The 18,414-nt window shown below is 36.9% G+C and overlaps 1 protein-coding gene across 6 annotated transcripts in view; it reads right to left on the reverse strand.

Annotated features, from left to right (window-relative positions):
• The window catches only part of LOC103472465 (CUB and sushi domain-containing protein 3-like), a 389,352-nt gene that overhangs the window by 23,612 nt on the left and 347,326 nt on the right, over positions 1 to 18,414 (reverse strand). For 4 of the 6 annotated variants that reach the window (XM_017307525.1, XM_017307524.1, XM_017307521.1 and 1 more), the window contains 6 exons: positions 17,321 to 17,479; positions 15,400 to 15,588; positions 12,131 to 12,316; positions 11,781 to 11,975; positions 9,217 to 9,390; positions 4,845 to 5,018 (listed from right to left, as the gene is read on the reverse strand). In XM_017307525.1, the coding sequence (XP_017163014.1) occupies positions 4,845 to 5,018; positions 9,217 to 9,390; positions 11,781 to 11,975; positions 12,131 to 12,316; positions 15,400 to 15,588; positions 17,321 to 17,479 (1,077 nt within the window). The remainder of the gene's footprint in view (positions 1 to 4,844; positions 5,019 to 9,216; positions 9,391 to 11,780; positions 11,976 to 12,130; positions 12,317 to 15,399; positions 15,589 to 17,320; positions 17,480 to 18,414) is intronic. The other 2 variants (XM_017307523.1, XM_017307522.1) reach the window with 1 other exon arrangement.

Raw genomic sequence — 18,414 nt, forward strand, 5'->3', positions numbered from 1 at the left:
TTTATAATATGCACCATTTTGACCTGCTCTTTTGAGCAGCATGAGTCTACATTTTATCACTTCGAATTAGATTAGAAGCAATTTTCCAACTTCGTATCTAGTGAAACTTCCAGAATAAGGACAAAACTAACTGTGTGGCTTAGATTGCAAAAGATGAGACATGCACCACTGAAATATTCATACTCAGCAAATGGAATGCGACCATAGGAAAAAGAAAATATGGGATCACTGTTCTTTGAGGATGTTCATTGAGGTGTTTTATTTAGTAGAACAGGGGGAAATAATGACAGACATGTCCCCAAACTATTCCCGATGACAGCTGGAGATTGTGATTGGAGCTTTGTGAAACAGGCCTCACACACATTAAAAATTGACAGTAATTCACATCAAGCAGATAAAAAAAAACATCGTCTCCGGTAATGAGGAAAAAATACATTTTATATTCACATATTTTGATTTTATGACCGGGATAAGTTTAATTTTCCAATGACTATGTCATAAATAAGGAAGATAGACTTCAATGAGCTCATGCATCAGGGGTGGCAATCAAAAGTGTTAGTCCAGAAAGTGAAAAATTGACAAAAAAAGACGAGCAAAAATATAAGAAAATAAATAAAAAGAGAAAGACAAGAAAGTAAAAACCCACACAAAACATGTAGAAACAAAGCCATCAGTTTTTGTGACTAAATTGTAGGAATATGGTTTATAAATCTTGAAATACATAGGAATAGCCAAATTTTACCACATGAATTAAAGAGAACCCATCACAGGTTGTAAAAGTCTGGCTATAAAATATCAAATTAAGGCAGAGAAATAATTCAAGAGGATTTTGGATGATTTTAGAGTTTATTGTTATCACAACAAAAGCATATGCAACATACTTATGCCAAAAAAATTGCTTCAACAGCAATGAATACACGCTAAAAATAGCAAAAATATAAGTTTTAGGATTTGGTTTTTTTTATGCTAAAACAGCAGAGGTTGCCTGGAAACAACTTTTTCAATAAACATATAATTGCAATGCCTTGTAAAAGTAATGAGTACCCCTTACACTTTTTAGATTTAAACTAAAACCACAAATATTAGTGTATTTCATCATGGTTTTGTAGAGTCAGAACATTTTAGAATCACCTTTCACTGCAATTACAACTGGAAGTCTTTTCAGAGTATGTGACTCGCTGCTATACAGTTGTCTCGATACTGAAATTGTTGCCCATTCTTCTTTGTAAAATGGCTAAAGCGTAATCATGGAGAGTGTCTGTGAAAATCAATTTTCTCAGATAGATTTAGGTGCTTCTAATACATTTATCTAATTGATTTCATTATACTCCCACTGTATTCTAAGGGTGTGGTCTGCAGCAAGATAAACCTCTGTCCAAGCCTCGAAGCTTTTACAGCAACTTAGATTTTCTTCCAGAATTGGATTTTATTTAGGGGGGAAAAACATGAAAAAGGGTTTTCCAGACTTTTACGTTTAAAAAAATATTGAAGACCATTTTTAATTTCTTGTTCGGCTTCATAATTATACTCTATTTCTGAATTTCTACAACAAAAATTCTGAGCAAAATAAACTGTAATCTGTAATATGCCAAATTCTGAAAAAGGGTGTAAATCCTTTTGCAAAACATGACTGAAAATCTACATGTGGTTTCCAAGTCTAGAGGAGGATTCAGGTTTATCTCGTTACTATGCACAGGCTAGATGCAAGCAAGTTGCCAAGTCTCCATATTATTATTATTTGATTTTAAAGCCTTTTGTTCACATCCTTACGAGAAATGATAATAGTTCCAATTTTCAGTCACCGATTTTTGGCCGTATTCTGCATTCACTCTCAGTGTCCTCTGTTTCTCATTGTTCCTTGTAATTATTTATCTTGGTTACTTTGTTCGCTGAAACTATTCGGTGTTTGTGTGACGATTGTGTAAACAGACATCCAATAGCTATTGGCAGATTCTCTCTTTCATCCCCTTCTCCAACTTCCCGGTTTGAAATAAATCTGGGAGAAGAGGAGCCCGCCCAAACTAGAAAAGAGGCGATTGCCGGGTGGCAAAACAGAGAAGAGAAAAACAAGGAGAGAGGAAGAGTGGACACATGAGGAGATAAAGAAAAAGGAGGGAAAGGAAGTCTTAAAGTGAAGGGAAATGAAGACAAGAGGCCACAAGAGAGAGACAGAAGCAAAGAAACTCGATCAGCGAGAATCAGAAGTTACTTTGCATGCTGCAGATACGCAGCCATCTGACACTGCCAGCAGACCCCGTGGCTGCACGCACGCACACATTCAAACACATTTCATAGTCTCATCATCATTCTCTGTTTGTGTCTCTAAACAAGAGCCTCTCATCTCCATAATTACAGTATAATTTGGCTGTAAAATAATTTCCCTCAATAACTCCTGCATGAATAACCTCAATAAAAACAGCTACAGCTTAGAGAGACTCCCCAACATGCCAAGGGACGCGCAAACCGTCCCGGCCATGCAAACACAGATGTGTGCCCTTCAAAATGCAAATACATGCTCACGAAGCTATACTAGAGTCTTTATATTGGAACATTTCGTTCTGTTTCTTGGTAATATTTAAAACAAAGCAGCCCCCGCTATTCCTTTTTGGACTCCAACTCTGTCTTCCTAATTTAGTCAACAATTGGCCCTGTCGCTTTAGGGAAGCCAGGCCCTATAATTGGCCTCATCATCACCACCTCCACTGTGCTCTCTCTCTGTGTGGCTTGGAAAAATAAAAAATCATGACACTCACAGCAAGTGACCAATTTTAGAGAATTTTCCACAGCAGCCCGGACACGTCAGAGCCTTCTGTTGTGTCCTCAAGCCCTAATAATAATAATCTCAACCCAGACCAATAAGACAGATTTGTCCCTCTGGCTCTTTAAGGATTCTAGTGTGGGGCTGTGGATTAGTAGCTCTGGCTGCCAATCCACCACTGTTGTTTTTTTGACCACGCAACAGCTGTGCTAGTTGTCAATGTATTCAACATTAACAGTTTTACTTCCCAACTTCATTATAAAAATCCCACTCTATTAAAATAGTACAACTTATGGTGGTAATGTTGGCGCACTTGCAGTTTACAGCCGATTTGGATGGAAAATAAAGCAATAAAGTTATTTAAGCTAAACTATATCAAATTTTAGAACCAGTTAACACAAGTACAGTGAAAGACACTTATTTGGCAAAATAAAGCTACTCTTTTCTAAAATACTACCATATGAATGATGATGCATCATCTGAAGTAGCAATAGTGTGACTGACTACCAATGCACAAAGAAATTATTATTTTTTTTTCTTTAGAACAGAGACTTTTTTAAGGGAACTATGGCTACTTATTGGCAACACTGAAAAAGGCAGAAAGAGCGCTCCTTGTACCGCAAAAATCCTTTAAGTCCGTCAAGCGGGTGAGATGTGAGGATGTACATAGACAGAAAAGGTGGATTTTTAAACATTTTCTCCACTAAAACATTTTTTTTGTTGCAGAATTATTTCATAACTGAAACATTTGCTTGGAAGGAAAGAACAATCCAGGCCTGACGGATAAGGACAACACAGTTCATGCCATGCCTAGGATATGCATAGGTAGAATATGGAGGAAACGAGAAGACCATCTAGCAGACAAAAGGTGTTGTTTGTGAGCATAAAGTTTCGAAGGGAAGAAATATGTTCTTTTTTTTAAATTACATTTGGTTTATATGTAATGATGCATGATTAATTAATTTAATCAATAAGGGCTCATCAAACATTCTCTCTCCCCTTAATAATTAGCTTGACCCCAAAAAAAACACGTGTGGATCATTGTCTTGAGGTGATTTCTTAGGGTAAAACTAGATGCTGTGGGAAAACTAACTGCAGATGAACTTAGTGCTTTAGTGCTTTTGTCCTTAATTGCTTTAATATTCTTTTTCATATTTTCAAATTTTGGGTACTACAATGAATAAAACGTACTCCAACTAAAACCCTGAACACAACTGAAAAACACAAAGTGGGGAAAATGGTGACATAAATGTTTTCATATGTTAGAAGTTACTTTGTTGTACAGTTTACAGTCAGTAATTTAAAATAACAATAATAATAAATAGCTCCTCTGCACATGCACACTTTATAATCCGTTTTCCCTGAATTTTGTTACCCCTGAACCAGAACAAAGATGTTTGTTTTAATGATGTGCTCAATCGCCTCTCATCCAAGGCTAAACTTTGATTTAGTTATCTCTATTGACTGACTCTCCCTCACCTCGGCTTGGAAAGCATGTCTTCGTCAATAAGCATCACCGTTTTTATTCTATTTTCAAGGCAGTTAAATTTAAAATTGAGCTGCTCTCCTCCTTTGTTATTGATGAAAACCATGCTGAGCTTCAAAGCAATGGCGATTGGATTTTATCTCATTATACCAGTTTTTATGACAGTTTTGAAGACAGAGTATACTTGCTTCACGCTTATAAATTTGCCTTAATTCGTTGGTCAGTCAATTTTATTTTAAGAAACTTGGAAGCAGTTTGTCATCCAGCAGATCTTTCCGACATGAGGTTGTTTTTCAGTGTGTTTTTCATTCGTATGCCCCTGAAGTGATTTCCAAGTTGTTTTGCACCGGCTCTTGAGCTCTTGGGGGAAAGAAGGCAATCAAACTTTAAACAAATATCTGGACTCTTCAGGCTCAAAGCTGCCTGTTTCTGCAAAACATAGGAGAATCGGTCTAGGTCTTTCTGTACAGCTACAAAACACAAATGTAAAAAATTGCTTTTCTCAGACTGCTAAATGGTATGGTAAGTATTATTACAAGAGGTTTTCTAACCACTTCTATCAATTAGCAGAGTTGTGAGAACAGAAGGTGAATTCCTTACGTATGCAGATGGGCAGCTGTCCGGACCACTGGTTATCTTGGAGGCAGATTCGAACCGATGAGCCTATGAGGCGGTAGCCAGGCAGACACTGGTACACAACTGTGTCACGGTACCCAAAGTTTTCCCCGATGACCTGGCCATTCACAATTCCCTCTGGGATTCCACAGTGGCCAGCTAGACATGGAAAGAAAAAACAAAAACCAAAAAAAAAAAAAACAACAGTTATTTTGAAGGCCAGTCAATTCAGGAAAAGTTAGTCATTTTTCGATGCTTTCTTCATTTTTGAATAACGTCTCACTGAAATCCTAAAGCCCAACAAAGAGCTTGGTAATTGTTTCCACACCCATAAATGTCAGTGACTTTGTTATTCTTTACATGTGTTTTTGAGTTAACAGGGCACAATGTGATGTTTTCTGAGATCTTTTAGCCTACTTCATGCTGGCAGAAGCTTCTATTTAAGTGATTTGTAAATTCTATGGGTCTGGTAAGGAAGTGATCTGAAGGCCAGCCACTTTAGAAAATAAAGATCTGGAAGAAGTGTGTCAAAGAATCCAAAACAAGATGCAAATACTTTTTTGTTACAAACTCGATCAAACTCTGTTACGTTTTAGTTCAACTTCATTCATCTGCAACTCTCAAATGAAGACATTTAAAGGGTTCACATGATTTGGGGACGTCTATTTACTCCATGAATAGATTCATTCACACAGGTCTGATTGATGTGCAGCGCTGTCACGAGCCACTTAAAAGCCATTTCACAAAGTCAGAAGGGAATGCGTATTTTTCTGCTCACAGATATTTTTTTTTTTTGGATTGAGTATTGATTTTGTTCTTTACAGTAGATAAAACCTTCACCGCAACTCCGACGTCAGCAAGAGCTAACGATTTAAACGCGGCCAGGGAGGCGGAACAGAACGAGAAGAGGAAAAGGTTGCATCGTATTAACTTTGTCATCTGACATTGTGTTTGAGGTGTTGATTACTTGAGTTAAAGGACACTCCTCGGGGGGACACAAATCGGACTTTTTTCTGAATATGTTGTAAACACGTGAACACAGACACAAAGGGAATCAATAATTAGCCTGAAGCCACAACGGTTTATTAAAGTCTTATTTGTTTACTTCGAAGGATCACTTATAGTGCTAGCAATAAATAGCACATGTTAATAACATGTTTTGCAGTTTTTAGCTTGAATGTCTGTCGAGACTAAAGTCACAACAGTGGTATGGATACATAATAGGGTGATTAATATGACAGTATGAGACCTAATGGGATAAATTGGTAGAGAGAGTTTTCTTGCTAAATTACATATTGGCATTTGTAGGATGAAATAAAATTAAAAAAGATACAGAGAAAATGTGAAAAAAATGTATGAAATAGTTTTTACTCCAAATAGAAGCAAAAAATTATTTCAAATACTTTAAAAAAATTATATTCTAATGTAATTTAGAATATTTGTAGTTAATTCAATATATTTATGTTTTGTTCATGTTTTAATTTGATAAATTTTGCAGAATTTTAGTTAAATAAAATTAAAGATAGGTATACATCTAGCAAAATTACAGAATAAACACTTGCTAAAGGTAGAAGTTGCATATAATATTGCAATTTTGCTGTTTGTCTCTTCACATAGTCACCCGAATAAAATGTTATTATTAATCAGTTGTCCTACTGTACAGCTACACTGCAACATGTTTGACACACATGTTGACTGTAGCTTTATTGAGCAGTTCTAAAACGGGGTTACTTTAATAAGAATGATAAGCAGTTGTTTTAGGCTGTTGGAGGTGTTTCTAAACAACTGTATTGTGTTTGTTATTGTCGAGGGAACAAGGGAAAGGTGTGCTAGCCTTCTTTCAGCCAGCTAAGCAGAAGGTGCAACAATGGGTCCGGAAGAGACAGCGCTGCGTTATTCTACGCTCAAATCAGTCAGAGAAAACTCTGGTCACTTCAGCACTTTAGAGTCTCGCTAAATGGATTTTAAATAATAGGAACAGCGTGATGGAATTTTTTCTTATGCTTTTTTAAAAGTGTAAGTCTTTAAGAAACCTTTGCATATTTTTGTACTGTAAATCGACCTGTGTGTTACATCAGTCCAACTTGACACACGTTTCTTTTTCTACTTTTTCTATTACCATAAAACAAAAGAAAAAAACAAGTGTTTTATTTCACCATATGATGTTAACAACCCTGTCCACTTTCAGTGTGTCAACCATCCCATCACTGGTCTGACAGCAGCTATCTTGACCTTAAGTAAAACCAAAGAGCTGAATGTCAGAGGAAGGTTGACAGACAGGGTCTGTATTTAAAGCCAGTATAAAAGATCAGGAAGTGGAAAACGGTGCTTATTTTAAAAAGCTTGGTACAGTTGTGGATAGAAAACTTTCATGTAGACTACATTTCTAAATAGTCAAGACTTTGACTCTCGTTTGAAGAAATTAGGAAGGTTTAATGTCGATAACCACACGTCAACCATGGCTTACAAGTCACTTGCTGAGTGTGTTCTCTTCTGTAAAATACAGGTACAATCGTCTTTCCTATAAACATAGAAAGCAACTACATCAATCGGACCTGTAAGAGTATTTTAAAACAGCTCTCACTCCAGGAGTTAAGTGATTGTTTGATGCATAAGACAGCCACTCAGGTGATTAAGGACTTGACATGACTAACTGTGTTTGGGTTTATGTGCTCAACTTAATTGTTTAGCCTTATTTGTATGAGCCTTATTAGCTACACACTAAAGGAAATGGTCCATTCTAAGTACAACTAATGGATAATAAAAGTATATTTTCTGATTTTTAGAACACCAAGATGACTGGCTGAATGTCCTATTAGTGTCATGAGATGTGGGAGCTTACCCCATATTTAGGTACTCAGGAGCACTCAAGATCTAAAAGGCTTTAAAAAAAAGTCCCATGTTCAAAAGGAAAATAAACTTTGCCAACTGAGCCAACAGGACATGAAATAAACAAAGAAGCTGACAAATGACTAAGAGAGGTGATTGTTAAGTGGAGACAGGTAAGCTTGTTGGGAATATGGAGCAGATGGTGAATTGGGGAGATGGAACAAGGACGACTGAGGACACCTAGAAAGTATGGCAGCAATAACAAGAACAAGCCATCAAAGTTATGTGTAAACTGTTAGAGGAGGAGGAAAAAAAACAGCAATGACTGAAGCTTGACAAGAATAGAAAATAAAGAAACAAAACAAAAGCTTGAAACATGACCACAGACTTAAGCTATGACAGTTTGCAGCATAAATGTCTATTTGTTGTTGACTAAATTACACCCCATCATCATTTTAAACGAAGCTTCACAGTATTTGAATTTAAATACTGCGTCGACTTCCTCCCCTTAGCCTGTGATGTATTCCTGCAAGCCTTCCTCCTGCTGAGGCTTCACCATAAAATGACAGCTCCCTGTCATAACACGTGTTACCCCTGGCTGGCACGCTGGCAGAAGAAAGATACAGCTTCTGTGGGAATCATATATAAAAAATGAAGTTCTAAATTAACTCAGAGTGGAGCCGAAGCTCAGCCAAGATGGTGTTGTTCACGAGGTGGACAAGGTCAGAGGGGAGCAGCTGTGAGGCCAGACGTGAGGTGTGGGGCAGAACCCTTCCTTTGATACCTGTCCTCATTAGATTGACGCGGAAAAATCACATCTTCCTCGCTTTCATTCTAATGGTGGTTCTTGGTACAGAGCTGCACAAAAGTATTCCTACCCAGGCAATCCTTTTAGTGTTTGTCACATTACAGCCAAAAAAATCTCAATGGATTTTAGTGGGATTTCGTGCGATAAGCCAACACAAAGTAGTGTGTAGTCACATATGTTTTTTTTGTTTTTTTATTATTATTTTGCAAGTAGAAATTGGAAAGGTGTGGCATAAATTTGTATTTTTATTCTAATACCCCAAAATGAAATCCAAGGCAACCGACAGCTTAAAAAAAAAGGCTAAATTGTTAAAATTTGTTGAAATGAAAATCTGAGAAAAAGTTCAAGTTGTTTGCCTAGAGCAAGTTGCTGTTCGCACGATGGAATGAAAGAGTAAAAGAATAAGTAGATAAATACATACATATTTTAAATAGTATTTATTAGGCATGAAATATTGTAATTTTTCTCTTGAAAATGTGTGACTTTTCAACATCAGATCATATCTAATTTTCTTCTTACATAAATATGAAATACATTTTTGTATGTACAATGCTCCTAATACTCAATCAAAAAGTATGCTTGTGGTTGAAGCAGTGTTCTTTATCCATCATCAACTTTGGATAAAAATAAAAAAATTACTGATTTGCTAAAACATGCTACTCCAGATGTACCAGAAAATTTCATAAAAATAAAGTGCAATTTACTTTCACGATTACTCACCTAAACACTTTGTTTCCGTTCCACTCCAAAGCCCAGACGACAGGCACTCTCTGACAGCTGACCCCACCAGCATGAAGCCAACATCGCACGTAAAGATGGCCGTGGCGCCAAATGTCATCTGAGTACCAACCTTCTTTCCATTGTGCGGCGAAGGAAGGTCGCCGCATGAGATAACTGCAAAACATGGTTGGACACAGACAATTTAATAATCAGCTGCCAGCCACTTTAGCACCGGGTTAATTTGAGAAGCTGCTAGACCTCATTTCAGTTTCAGCGAGAAGCGCTGCCATCCTGGCAAGATGTGCAGCAGGCAAATTTGGTTCGGCTGTTTTTTCCCTCCTTCTCCACTTACAAAGTGCCCAGTGAGGAAAATAACAGGACATGGAGAAGTGCCACAGTATTCTTTGAATAAAAATAACGGTGATCCAAAATGTCAAAGCATTCCAGGAAGAGATCTCCTGAATGACAGCGAAAAATGTCAACTCTCCCAGGTTAAATTATGGATTGTAAGGATGAAAGTTTAACCTTGTATGGTGACTCTGTCATCTTTGGATAACATCAAATTAGATGAAAGCAGAAAAAAAAAAAAGAATTTAAACATGACAGTCGATATAAAATGACAAGATTTTACAGGCTATTTTTTTTCATGACAAAACTGTCAGATGGGTTTATATGTAAGCCAGGTTTTGATTCTAGCTGATTCTAGCTGTCATGAAACTTCTGGCTCTAGCATTACGCACAAAATGAGAAACCGGGTACGACGTGTTATATATGGGTAACAAGTTCATGGTTCAGGTAACATACAACTCTGCAAAAAACTTCACTATTCTGCAAAAATTCACAATCCACTTTTAATGGTAACAAAATTTCTATTGTTATGCCACCATCTGTTTTCCTCTGTCTTTCTCCAGGTCAGCTACAAGAACTGAAAGAACTGAAAGCCTTGATGTAAAACAACCCCAGAACACAAGAAAATGATGCTGTGAAAATGCGAGATACAAGAAGAGTGACAGTATCCACAGTGATGAAATAATGACTATCTTGGCATTGAGCATGTCGAGATAAGCAAACTTTAGTGCAAGTTCTGCATAGAGTAGATTGGGAAAAGGTCATTATAGGGTTAATCCTGAGATATTTATTGATTAGCAGCGGCTGCTATTAGCGATATACATCCCATGTCTAATTTGCAACCTGTATGACGCAGAATTTTTCACATATCCCAAAAAGTCCTCGGCAGTCAAGCTTAGCTGGATGTCAAACTGCATCCACTAAAGTATCAGACGCAAAGAAATTTGATGTTAGTTACTTACAGCCACATTTTCTCACCTATGCTAGATGCACAAGGCAGATTTGAAGGAGCGTGACAGGAGTTTCAGCAATGCAGCGATCAATAAGCCAGAGTTCAAAATCATTATATTTTCCCTCGACTGGCTCTAAGCAGTTATTGTCAGGAGAAACAATGAAAAATCTGATTTTTTTTTCTGGCCCATTAAATTCTTTACAACTAAAATCTGACTCTGTTTTGACTTTAGCAAAAAAATAAAAAATAATCTAATACATATGATGTTTGGTGGCTATACATGGTGAGGCGGTTAGTAGAACTGTTGCCTTGCAGTAATCCCTCCGTTTATGTGATTCCTTGCATTATTCTACCAAGGAATGTGCAGACAAGTTTTCTCTTGATGATTCAATATTTATTAAAGAATATTTATACAAATGAGTTTGTATTTGCTTTACATGTCTGAAAGAAAATTAGTTTCCCTATAACCTCACTCAGCAAAGGAAAAACCGAATAATCGGCTGGTGAAACTCTGATCAACACATTTATTAATAACCCATGAAGAAAAAAAGAGAGGATAGTGTGGAAAGGTAGGACATTACGTTGGTGATTCACTGAAGTTTTCTATAATATATAATGTATGAATAGCATAAATGGAAGAATAATTATGGATGCAAGATGAAAACCCCTGCAATTTCCCCGACAAATGGACGGTGGAAGTGAATCGTTTTATTTTCGATGTTTCTACGCAAACGCTGTGGTGATGGTGGATGTATTTGCTTTCTTCTAAAGCATTTTCAGATCGTCTTGGAGGTTGTGATACAACAGCTACTATGTATGTGTGTTGGCTATGCATTTTGCTGAAAATTTACATTGTTTTTAAAAAGATACACAACTTTTAAGTTCACCATAATTTCTGTACATGTCGTATTTTTGGCATGCAATTTGGTTGAATCTATTAACATTTTAACCAAAATTAGGCTGGGATTCAAGGGATATCTTACAAAAATCTAGTTCACAACTGTTTTATTCAAGTGTTTTGTTGGCTGTTTTTTTATTCCCCATTCACAATTGTCATCCAAAATCTCTGATATCTAAAGCTTAATTAGGGGAGTTTGGTAAAATGAGGAGAAATACATGGAGAAGGACGTTACAGCTCTATTTACTTCCTCCAAAAAAATAGACGACAAATAAATAAGAGTTATCCTCTGAAAAACTGCAAACACTGTTTACTCCTTTATTGTTAGTGCTGTGGGCATTTTATTATTACATCTTTTCTACTCACTCTGGCAGTGCGGCCTCTCGTTCTTCCAGCTCCACACCCCATTGGCTAGACACTGGATGTGGGCGGGGCCTAACCTGTAGTACCCCGGATCGCAGGTGAATACGATGCGAGTTCTGTACTCGTAGTGCGAGCCGTTAACAATCCTCCAGCGGCCGTGCTCCAGGGAAAACGACCCGATGCTGGGACACACTACCACTACACAGACAGGAGAAAACCAAGCCTTATTAGACCAACTCACTTTGGAAAAATCCAATAATATTGCTTTTTGTACTTCTGCATCAAAATCATGACATATTGAGATTTGGTCCGTATGCTGCACAGCCTGGTGCCGGGACGCGCATGTCACTAACCGGAACATCTCGGTATCTTGTTATGGTTGCTCCATGTTCCGTCAGGCTGACAGATGGCTGATGTCAGTTCTTTACTGGAGAGTCTGTATCCGTCGTTGCAGAAGTAAGAAACTCTTGTTCCCACGGAGTAGTCGGCAGTTAGCACTCCACCGTTTATTGGTGCCTTGGGTGGCCCGCAGGAGACGGCTACGAAAGGAGAGGGATGCACTGATTGAGAACATCCAAACATCTTCTGCTTCTGTTTTAGTTGTGGATGCAAAACGTACAATTCCAGGCAGTGTTTTGTATCCTCTCATCAAAGTTGTTAATATCATATTTATTTCTATCAAAATTTTTGTTTTTTTTAACCATTCAATTTTAGAGGTGGAGCAATAATACGATAATTAAGACCTGGGTGCACAAGTTTAAAGAGGTTGTACACTGACGTCCACATAGATAAAACGATGGAGGCTCACATACCCTCACTAATATTTGCCTTGACAAGATGTTTTTTGTCAACATGCTTCAACTGGATTTCTGCTTCATGCATTTAATAGAGAAATATAGTTCATTTAAATTGGTTGGTTTCTTAGTAAAAAATCAGCTTTTAAAAATATTAGATGTATTTTTAATGATGCCAATGTTGGGTCCATTTCAGAGTCTTGATTTCCCTGTAATTTATCCATTACAAAACCAGCTTTGATGTACATCTTGTTGGAAGATATAATTCTATTCAGGTTTTAACTTTCTATCGGTTTAGATGAAGTTGTAGTATATGGAGGGAGTTATACGTCTTCAAAACTTCTTACACTTTGTTTGATACCTTATGATGAGGCTACAGCCACCATGATTGAACGTTTGAAGAGTTCTTGGGTTTAAAATCTCCACTTTGACTCCACCAAACTATCCTCTTGACATTGTGGGAACTTAGCTAAATATTTGTGGGCAGTTGCAAACTTTGGTTGAGCTGAAAGTGTCAAAGCACATATCGGGGCCTGCCATTGCAAAGCATAGGACAGCATTGAAATGCCTTGCGAATTTTTGTCTCCCTCTCTGTGTCTCACTCACACATGACAGTTTTCAGAGACGATTAATTACCATAGCAACAGGAGGACAGGGATGTAGAGAACTACAGAGATGGCGCCAGTTAGTACAGAGGAGGGCAGAGATTCCAGTTAGAGCTACAGAGACGTCACCTTGGTGGAACACTTACTACAGACAAGTATGTTTCATAATATATTTACCACCGATGAAAAAAATATATAGATTTTTTCTCACTTTTCTGCCAACTGCACAATTCTTATTAAGTAGTAAGTAGTATTTCAAAAGAGCAGAAGAAATTTGAACAATAACATTTTTTGTTGTTTATCTGTTGCTAAGAGATGAGTAAGTTTTCTGGTAACAAAGCGTCACAAAGTAAACATCTGATTTTTACTTTTGCAAAATTTACTAACTGTAAATTTCCTGTGTCAAAGCAGACAATCAGTATTTCAAAAGAGCTTATGTTTTATAAACAATAACTAAGTTAGTGTTAAGAGATGAGCAATTTTTCTGGTAACAAACTAGCACACAATATAAATCAGATTTTCACTTTTGTGTTGAATGTCTGTTTTACAATATATTTACCGTCAATGACAAAAAATACAAAAACATTTTCACTTTTCTGAAAAATTCACTAACTGCACAATTCCTGTCAAGCGATATAAGATAAGCAGTATTTCAGAAACACAGAAGAAATCTTTTGTTTTTTGAACAATGACAATATTTGTTGTTCATCTGTTGCTAAGAGACGAGCGTGTTTTCTGGTAACAGAGTGTCACGAAGTAAACATCCAATTTTTACTTTTGCAAAATTTACCAACTGTACATTTCTTGTGTCTAATCAGATTATCAGTATTTCAAACCAGCTTATGTTTTATAAACAATAATATTACTTGTTATTAATTTAGTGTTAAGAGATGACCGTTTTCTTCTGGTAACGAACTGCCACAAAGTATAAATCATATTTTTTTTTAATCTAAATTATTCGTCTTTCTCTGTTGCATCAATACTGGGCAAAACAGAACATCTCAAATAAAGCTATTCTGACAGATGATAACTGGATGTGACACGTCTGAGCAGAACTGGATACAATTCTGTAAACTAGCTCTATAAATTTGTAGCTTTCTGCCTACACAATTGAGAGTTCTTCTTTATTATCAGCACCATGATATTACACAGCTTAGACAAAAGCAAATCTCTTTTCTCACGAATGCGTTATGTAAGAAATTGCAATAAGGCTTCAATATGCATACTCTGGAATGCACTGGAAAAGATGAATATGGAAAGAATGGAATACTTTCCTTCCATTTATAGCTTTATTTGAGTTAAACCTGTGTTTTTGTAGCTTTATCATCTTGACATCCATTAGGTACAAGAAAAGATAGCAATAAACTTCACTGTTAAAAATTTCTCTTCTAAATAAATGTATTTTCACCGGGTGCTTTATCAGTTTGTAGATAACAAGACAACATGAAGTGGATGGCAAATTACAGCATGTAATCTTACACCTCATCTAATATCCTCCTCTGATTCTCCCAGCCCATATACATTTGATAACAGCCCCCGATTAAGCTTTCGTGGTAGTTTTCTCCAGCTCAGTTGTGATACAACATAGCTGAACACAACATAGCAAAGAAAACAAGATTTAATTTACACAAAAATAGGAAGGAAATTGTATGAAACAAAACAGAAAATTCACCATTAATGAAACAGCACGATATTTCCTAAAACTGAGCAGGAACAAAACAAGACCGTTTAATAAAATTCATATAACTTGTTTTTTTGGATCAACATCATTGCTTAAAGCACTTATTTTGTCGTCATATGCCACTTGTGCAATTATAAACTATATATTAATTGCTTTAACCCTACCACAACGAACGTATCGCCGACGACACTGCCACATTTGCAGTACCGTAATTCGTCCACACTTGGCGCTATTGGAAAAATTCCAACGGTTTCTGAAAGGGGAGACGTTGCACTTTCCAGCCAATATCGGGTTATTACAGTAATTTCACAGCTGCCGTAGCAGGGAGTGAAATTAATATGAGGGGCGCTCTTTTAATAGACGGTAAATTGCGAAAATAACATGCTAGATATTGAAAGTTTCAGTTGTTGTGGATAAATGGGAAAATATAATTACTCGCAGGACATTTAAAGAACTGCGTACAATTAAAATAAGCAAAAATGATCCAATAGGCTATTTTAAACTTAGGTGAGAAAGAGTTCCACAAACACACTTTCGCGTACCTTGACAACCAGGCACAGGAGAGTCCCAGGCGTGGTAGCCCTGCGACGTACGGCGGCAAGTCGCCGTACCGTTGCCTATGAGACGGTAACCGCGGTCACAAGCCCAGCGCACCACGCTGTTGACATGACCGCCTGTTTGAGACGATATGGAGCCGTGGAGGGGCGAATCTGGCGTGGAGCAGTACAGGGCTGCGGTGGAACAAACATTTAGAAAAACAAACCATGTCAATTCTATGAAACAAAAGGGCTTACAGACAGTAAGGCACAAACTGATTCCTTCATCATTCTTTACTTGAATCACAAAAGGCTCAAACCAGTCTTAAACTACTACTGTGTTGGAAACAACCTTTACGCCCACACAACTAAAAAAAAACACGATAACTTTAAAACTTGCAGACGTTCTATTAGGATATCATTGAACTCATAACTGCAAGTGTATAAAATAACTATACCAAAACCTGTTAGAGGAGAAGTAATATCATTTAAATTGTAATCGCATTAAGAGCAATTATTGTACATTTTGAGGGAATCTTTAAAAAAAAAAAAAGCAAACTAAAGAATCTTTATTAGGAAAGCATTATATGACTATTTGAGTGCCTATGACAAACATTATGTTGGACTCAGAAATCATTAGTGAATCTAAGAAAAGTTATGACAATCTCATATTAAGTATTAATTTCTTCTGTTATGGCCAATGACAAGGCTGTCCACTGAGAGGAAATAAAAATTTTGAGTTTTCAAAATGTTTTTGCTGCCTTACATTTATTATAACATTTTGTTTTATTGTGATACCTAAATGTTTCACACAGATTTTGAACGCTATTAGGTTTGTTTTGGATTTTTGTTGTTTGTTTCAAAAGTTGAATCATTATGAAGAACAATGGAGATATATTTTACTGCTGTAGTCTTCAAACCCATAGTGACTAGAATTATCCTTTGCAAAAACTAAAATCACTCTTTGGTGTGACAATTTTTATTGTGGGAAAATGACTCAGTATCAATAAAAAGTGAAGAAAAAAAAGAAACGCATGAAAGCAGTAAAAAAAAGAATTTTCTATTTTGTAAAATGTAGAAAATATATTTTTTTTGTTATACACAACTATTTAAGAGAACTCATAATTGGATAAAATCAGCTTTTCACTTTCCAAAGTTTATTATAGGAAATTATGTACAAAGTTATTGGGAAACGGTATGCAAACTCGTCCCACATTTCCTCCTTTAAATACAATCTATGATGGCAAGAAATGTTCTGTCATTGGCCTGATTTTGCAGGTCAAAAAAAAAAATGTCGTAGTAAGTCTGTGTTTTTAAGTACAACACATGCTTAACACCTCTCGTCAATGATCACATTAATCACGTCCAGCCAAAGAAGGTTACCAAGAATCTTGAGAGGCTTGTAATTCATCATACAGAGCAGCGGTGCTTTAAAGGTTAAAGAAACAACCTCCCTGACTGGAGGCTGTGGGGTGAACAAGCAAACCCTGAACAGGTAAAACTGTCTTTTGCTCTTTAAGTGTCAAAAATGCCCTTGAAATAGAGCACTCATGCCTCATTACCCAGCGGCGTGAAGTTGTACTCAGCACGACCAGGTGCTAGATTGTTCACATGTAAAGTTTTAGTAAAACACCATCTGTACTTATCAAGTTTTTTTTGTTTTTTTGTCAGACAGACACAACTTGAGGACTAACCCGTCAGGCAAGTCGGTAAGGCAAGTTGTGAGGCAGACAGAAGTCTAACAACTTGTAGATGAGTTAAGCAAATAAAGTGTATCGGGGAACCAAATTTCTTAAAAGATCTTCACATTTAAATTTTTGTCATCGATCAGAAGATTTTAAAAAATGGCATTTTTAGTCCTTCTGTCTGACTCGCTCTCCATGCATTATAGTATGAAATAGTAGTAAAGTAAAGTTGGGATACATACTTTGGTACTCACCAACATAGCGAATTTTGAAGCCTTTCTTGTTGGTGCCGTGATCTGACGACCAGCGGACTAGAAACTGATGACCGGAGGTCGTGATGTTGAAGGGTGTTGGCAGGTCTCCGCTCAGCGTTGCCAGAGTTGGACTGTTGGTTGTGGGGCCTAGGTGAGACAAGCGACAAAGCACTAGTAAACACAGAGAAAATCATTTGGACACCTTGTTTCTTTACATTTTTCCAGTTTAATATAACTTCATTGATATACCGGGTACACAAACAAATTAAAGTTGATCTTTCACTTCATTTAACTGCTTTCCTCCCCTTAAAACGCCCTTGCTGGACTTTGGTTCCAGCCATGATAACCTAGCAGGAAATTAGCCTCGTATTATTGCAATTGGTTTCCCATAATCTCCAAGATCTGAACGTTTTAATGAACTCTGCTGTTCGGCTGAAAGGACATTTCTGTCTGAATATTTATAAATTTAGCGTAATTATTTTTGCAGTTTACAAAAGCATTGGAAAAATGAGCAAATCGTAAATTCTAAATATTAATTCATGTGTTAATCTTTGAAAACTAAACCTTTTTATTAATCTTTCTGTCCAATAGATTGATTACATGACAAATATATCAGTCTCATCAGATGACAACCCCGACTTTGGGGAACAAACACCCCTCCTTGACAAGTTATGAATAAATTGTAGATATTGTTTGAAAATGTAATTTCAATGTCACTGTGCACACCAAGGCCAAATTACTGCCAGACCAGTAAAATCAAGAAAGAGCCTATTTGCAACATGAAGTAGGCCTAACTGCAGAATCCAGCTGAGCTTCCGACACACACAGCTCCACACATAGCCCAGCAGCGGCAGCACCTGGAGGAAATGCCGAACGCTAAACTTATCATATAAACTACGTCCAATGCTCCTAAGAATGCTTCATATTTGCATCATGGTGGAGAACTGATGTGATGACGTGCTGAAGGTGAAGTCTCTGAAAGAATAGGAGGTTCTTAAAGAGACAGAGGTTAATTTCAAGGCGTCAAATTGCAAAGTCAAATTTATTTTAAGTCATGTTTGATATAGACAACATTTTCATAG

This window comes from Poecilia reticulata, linkage group LG11 (assembly GCF_000633615.1).
Source record: "Poecilia reticulata strain Guanapo linkage group LG11, Guppy_female_1.0+MT, whole genome shotgun sequence".
NCBI classification, from domain to species: Eukaryota; Metazoa; Chordata; class Actinopteri; order Cyprinodontiformes; family Poeciliidae; genus Poecilia; species Poecilia reticulata.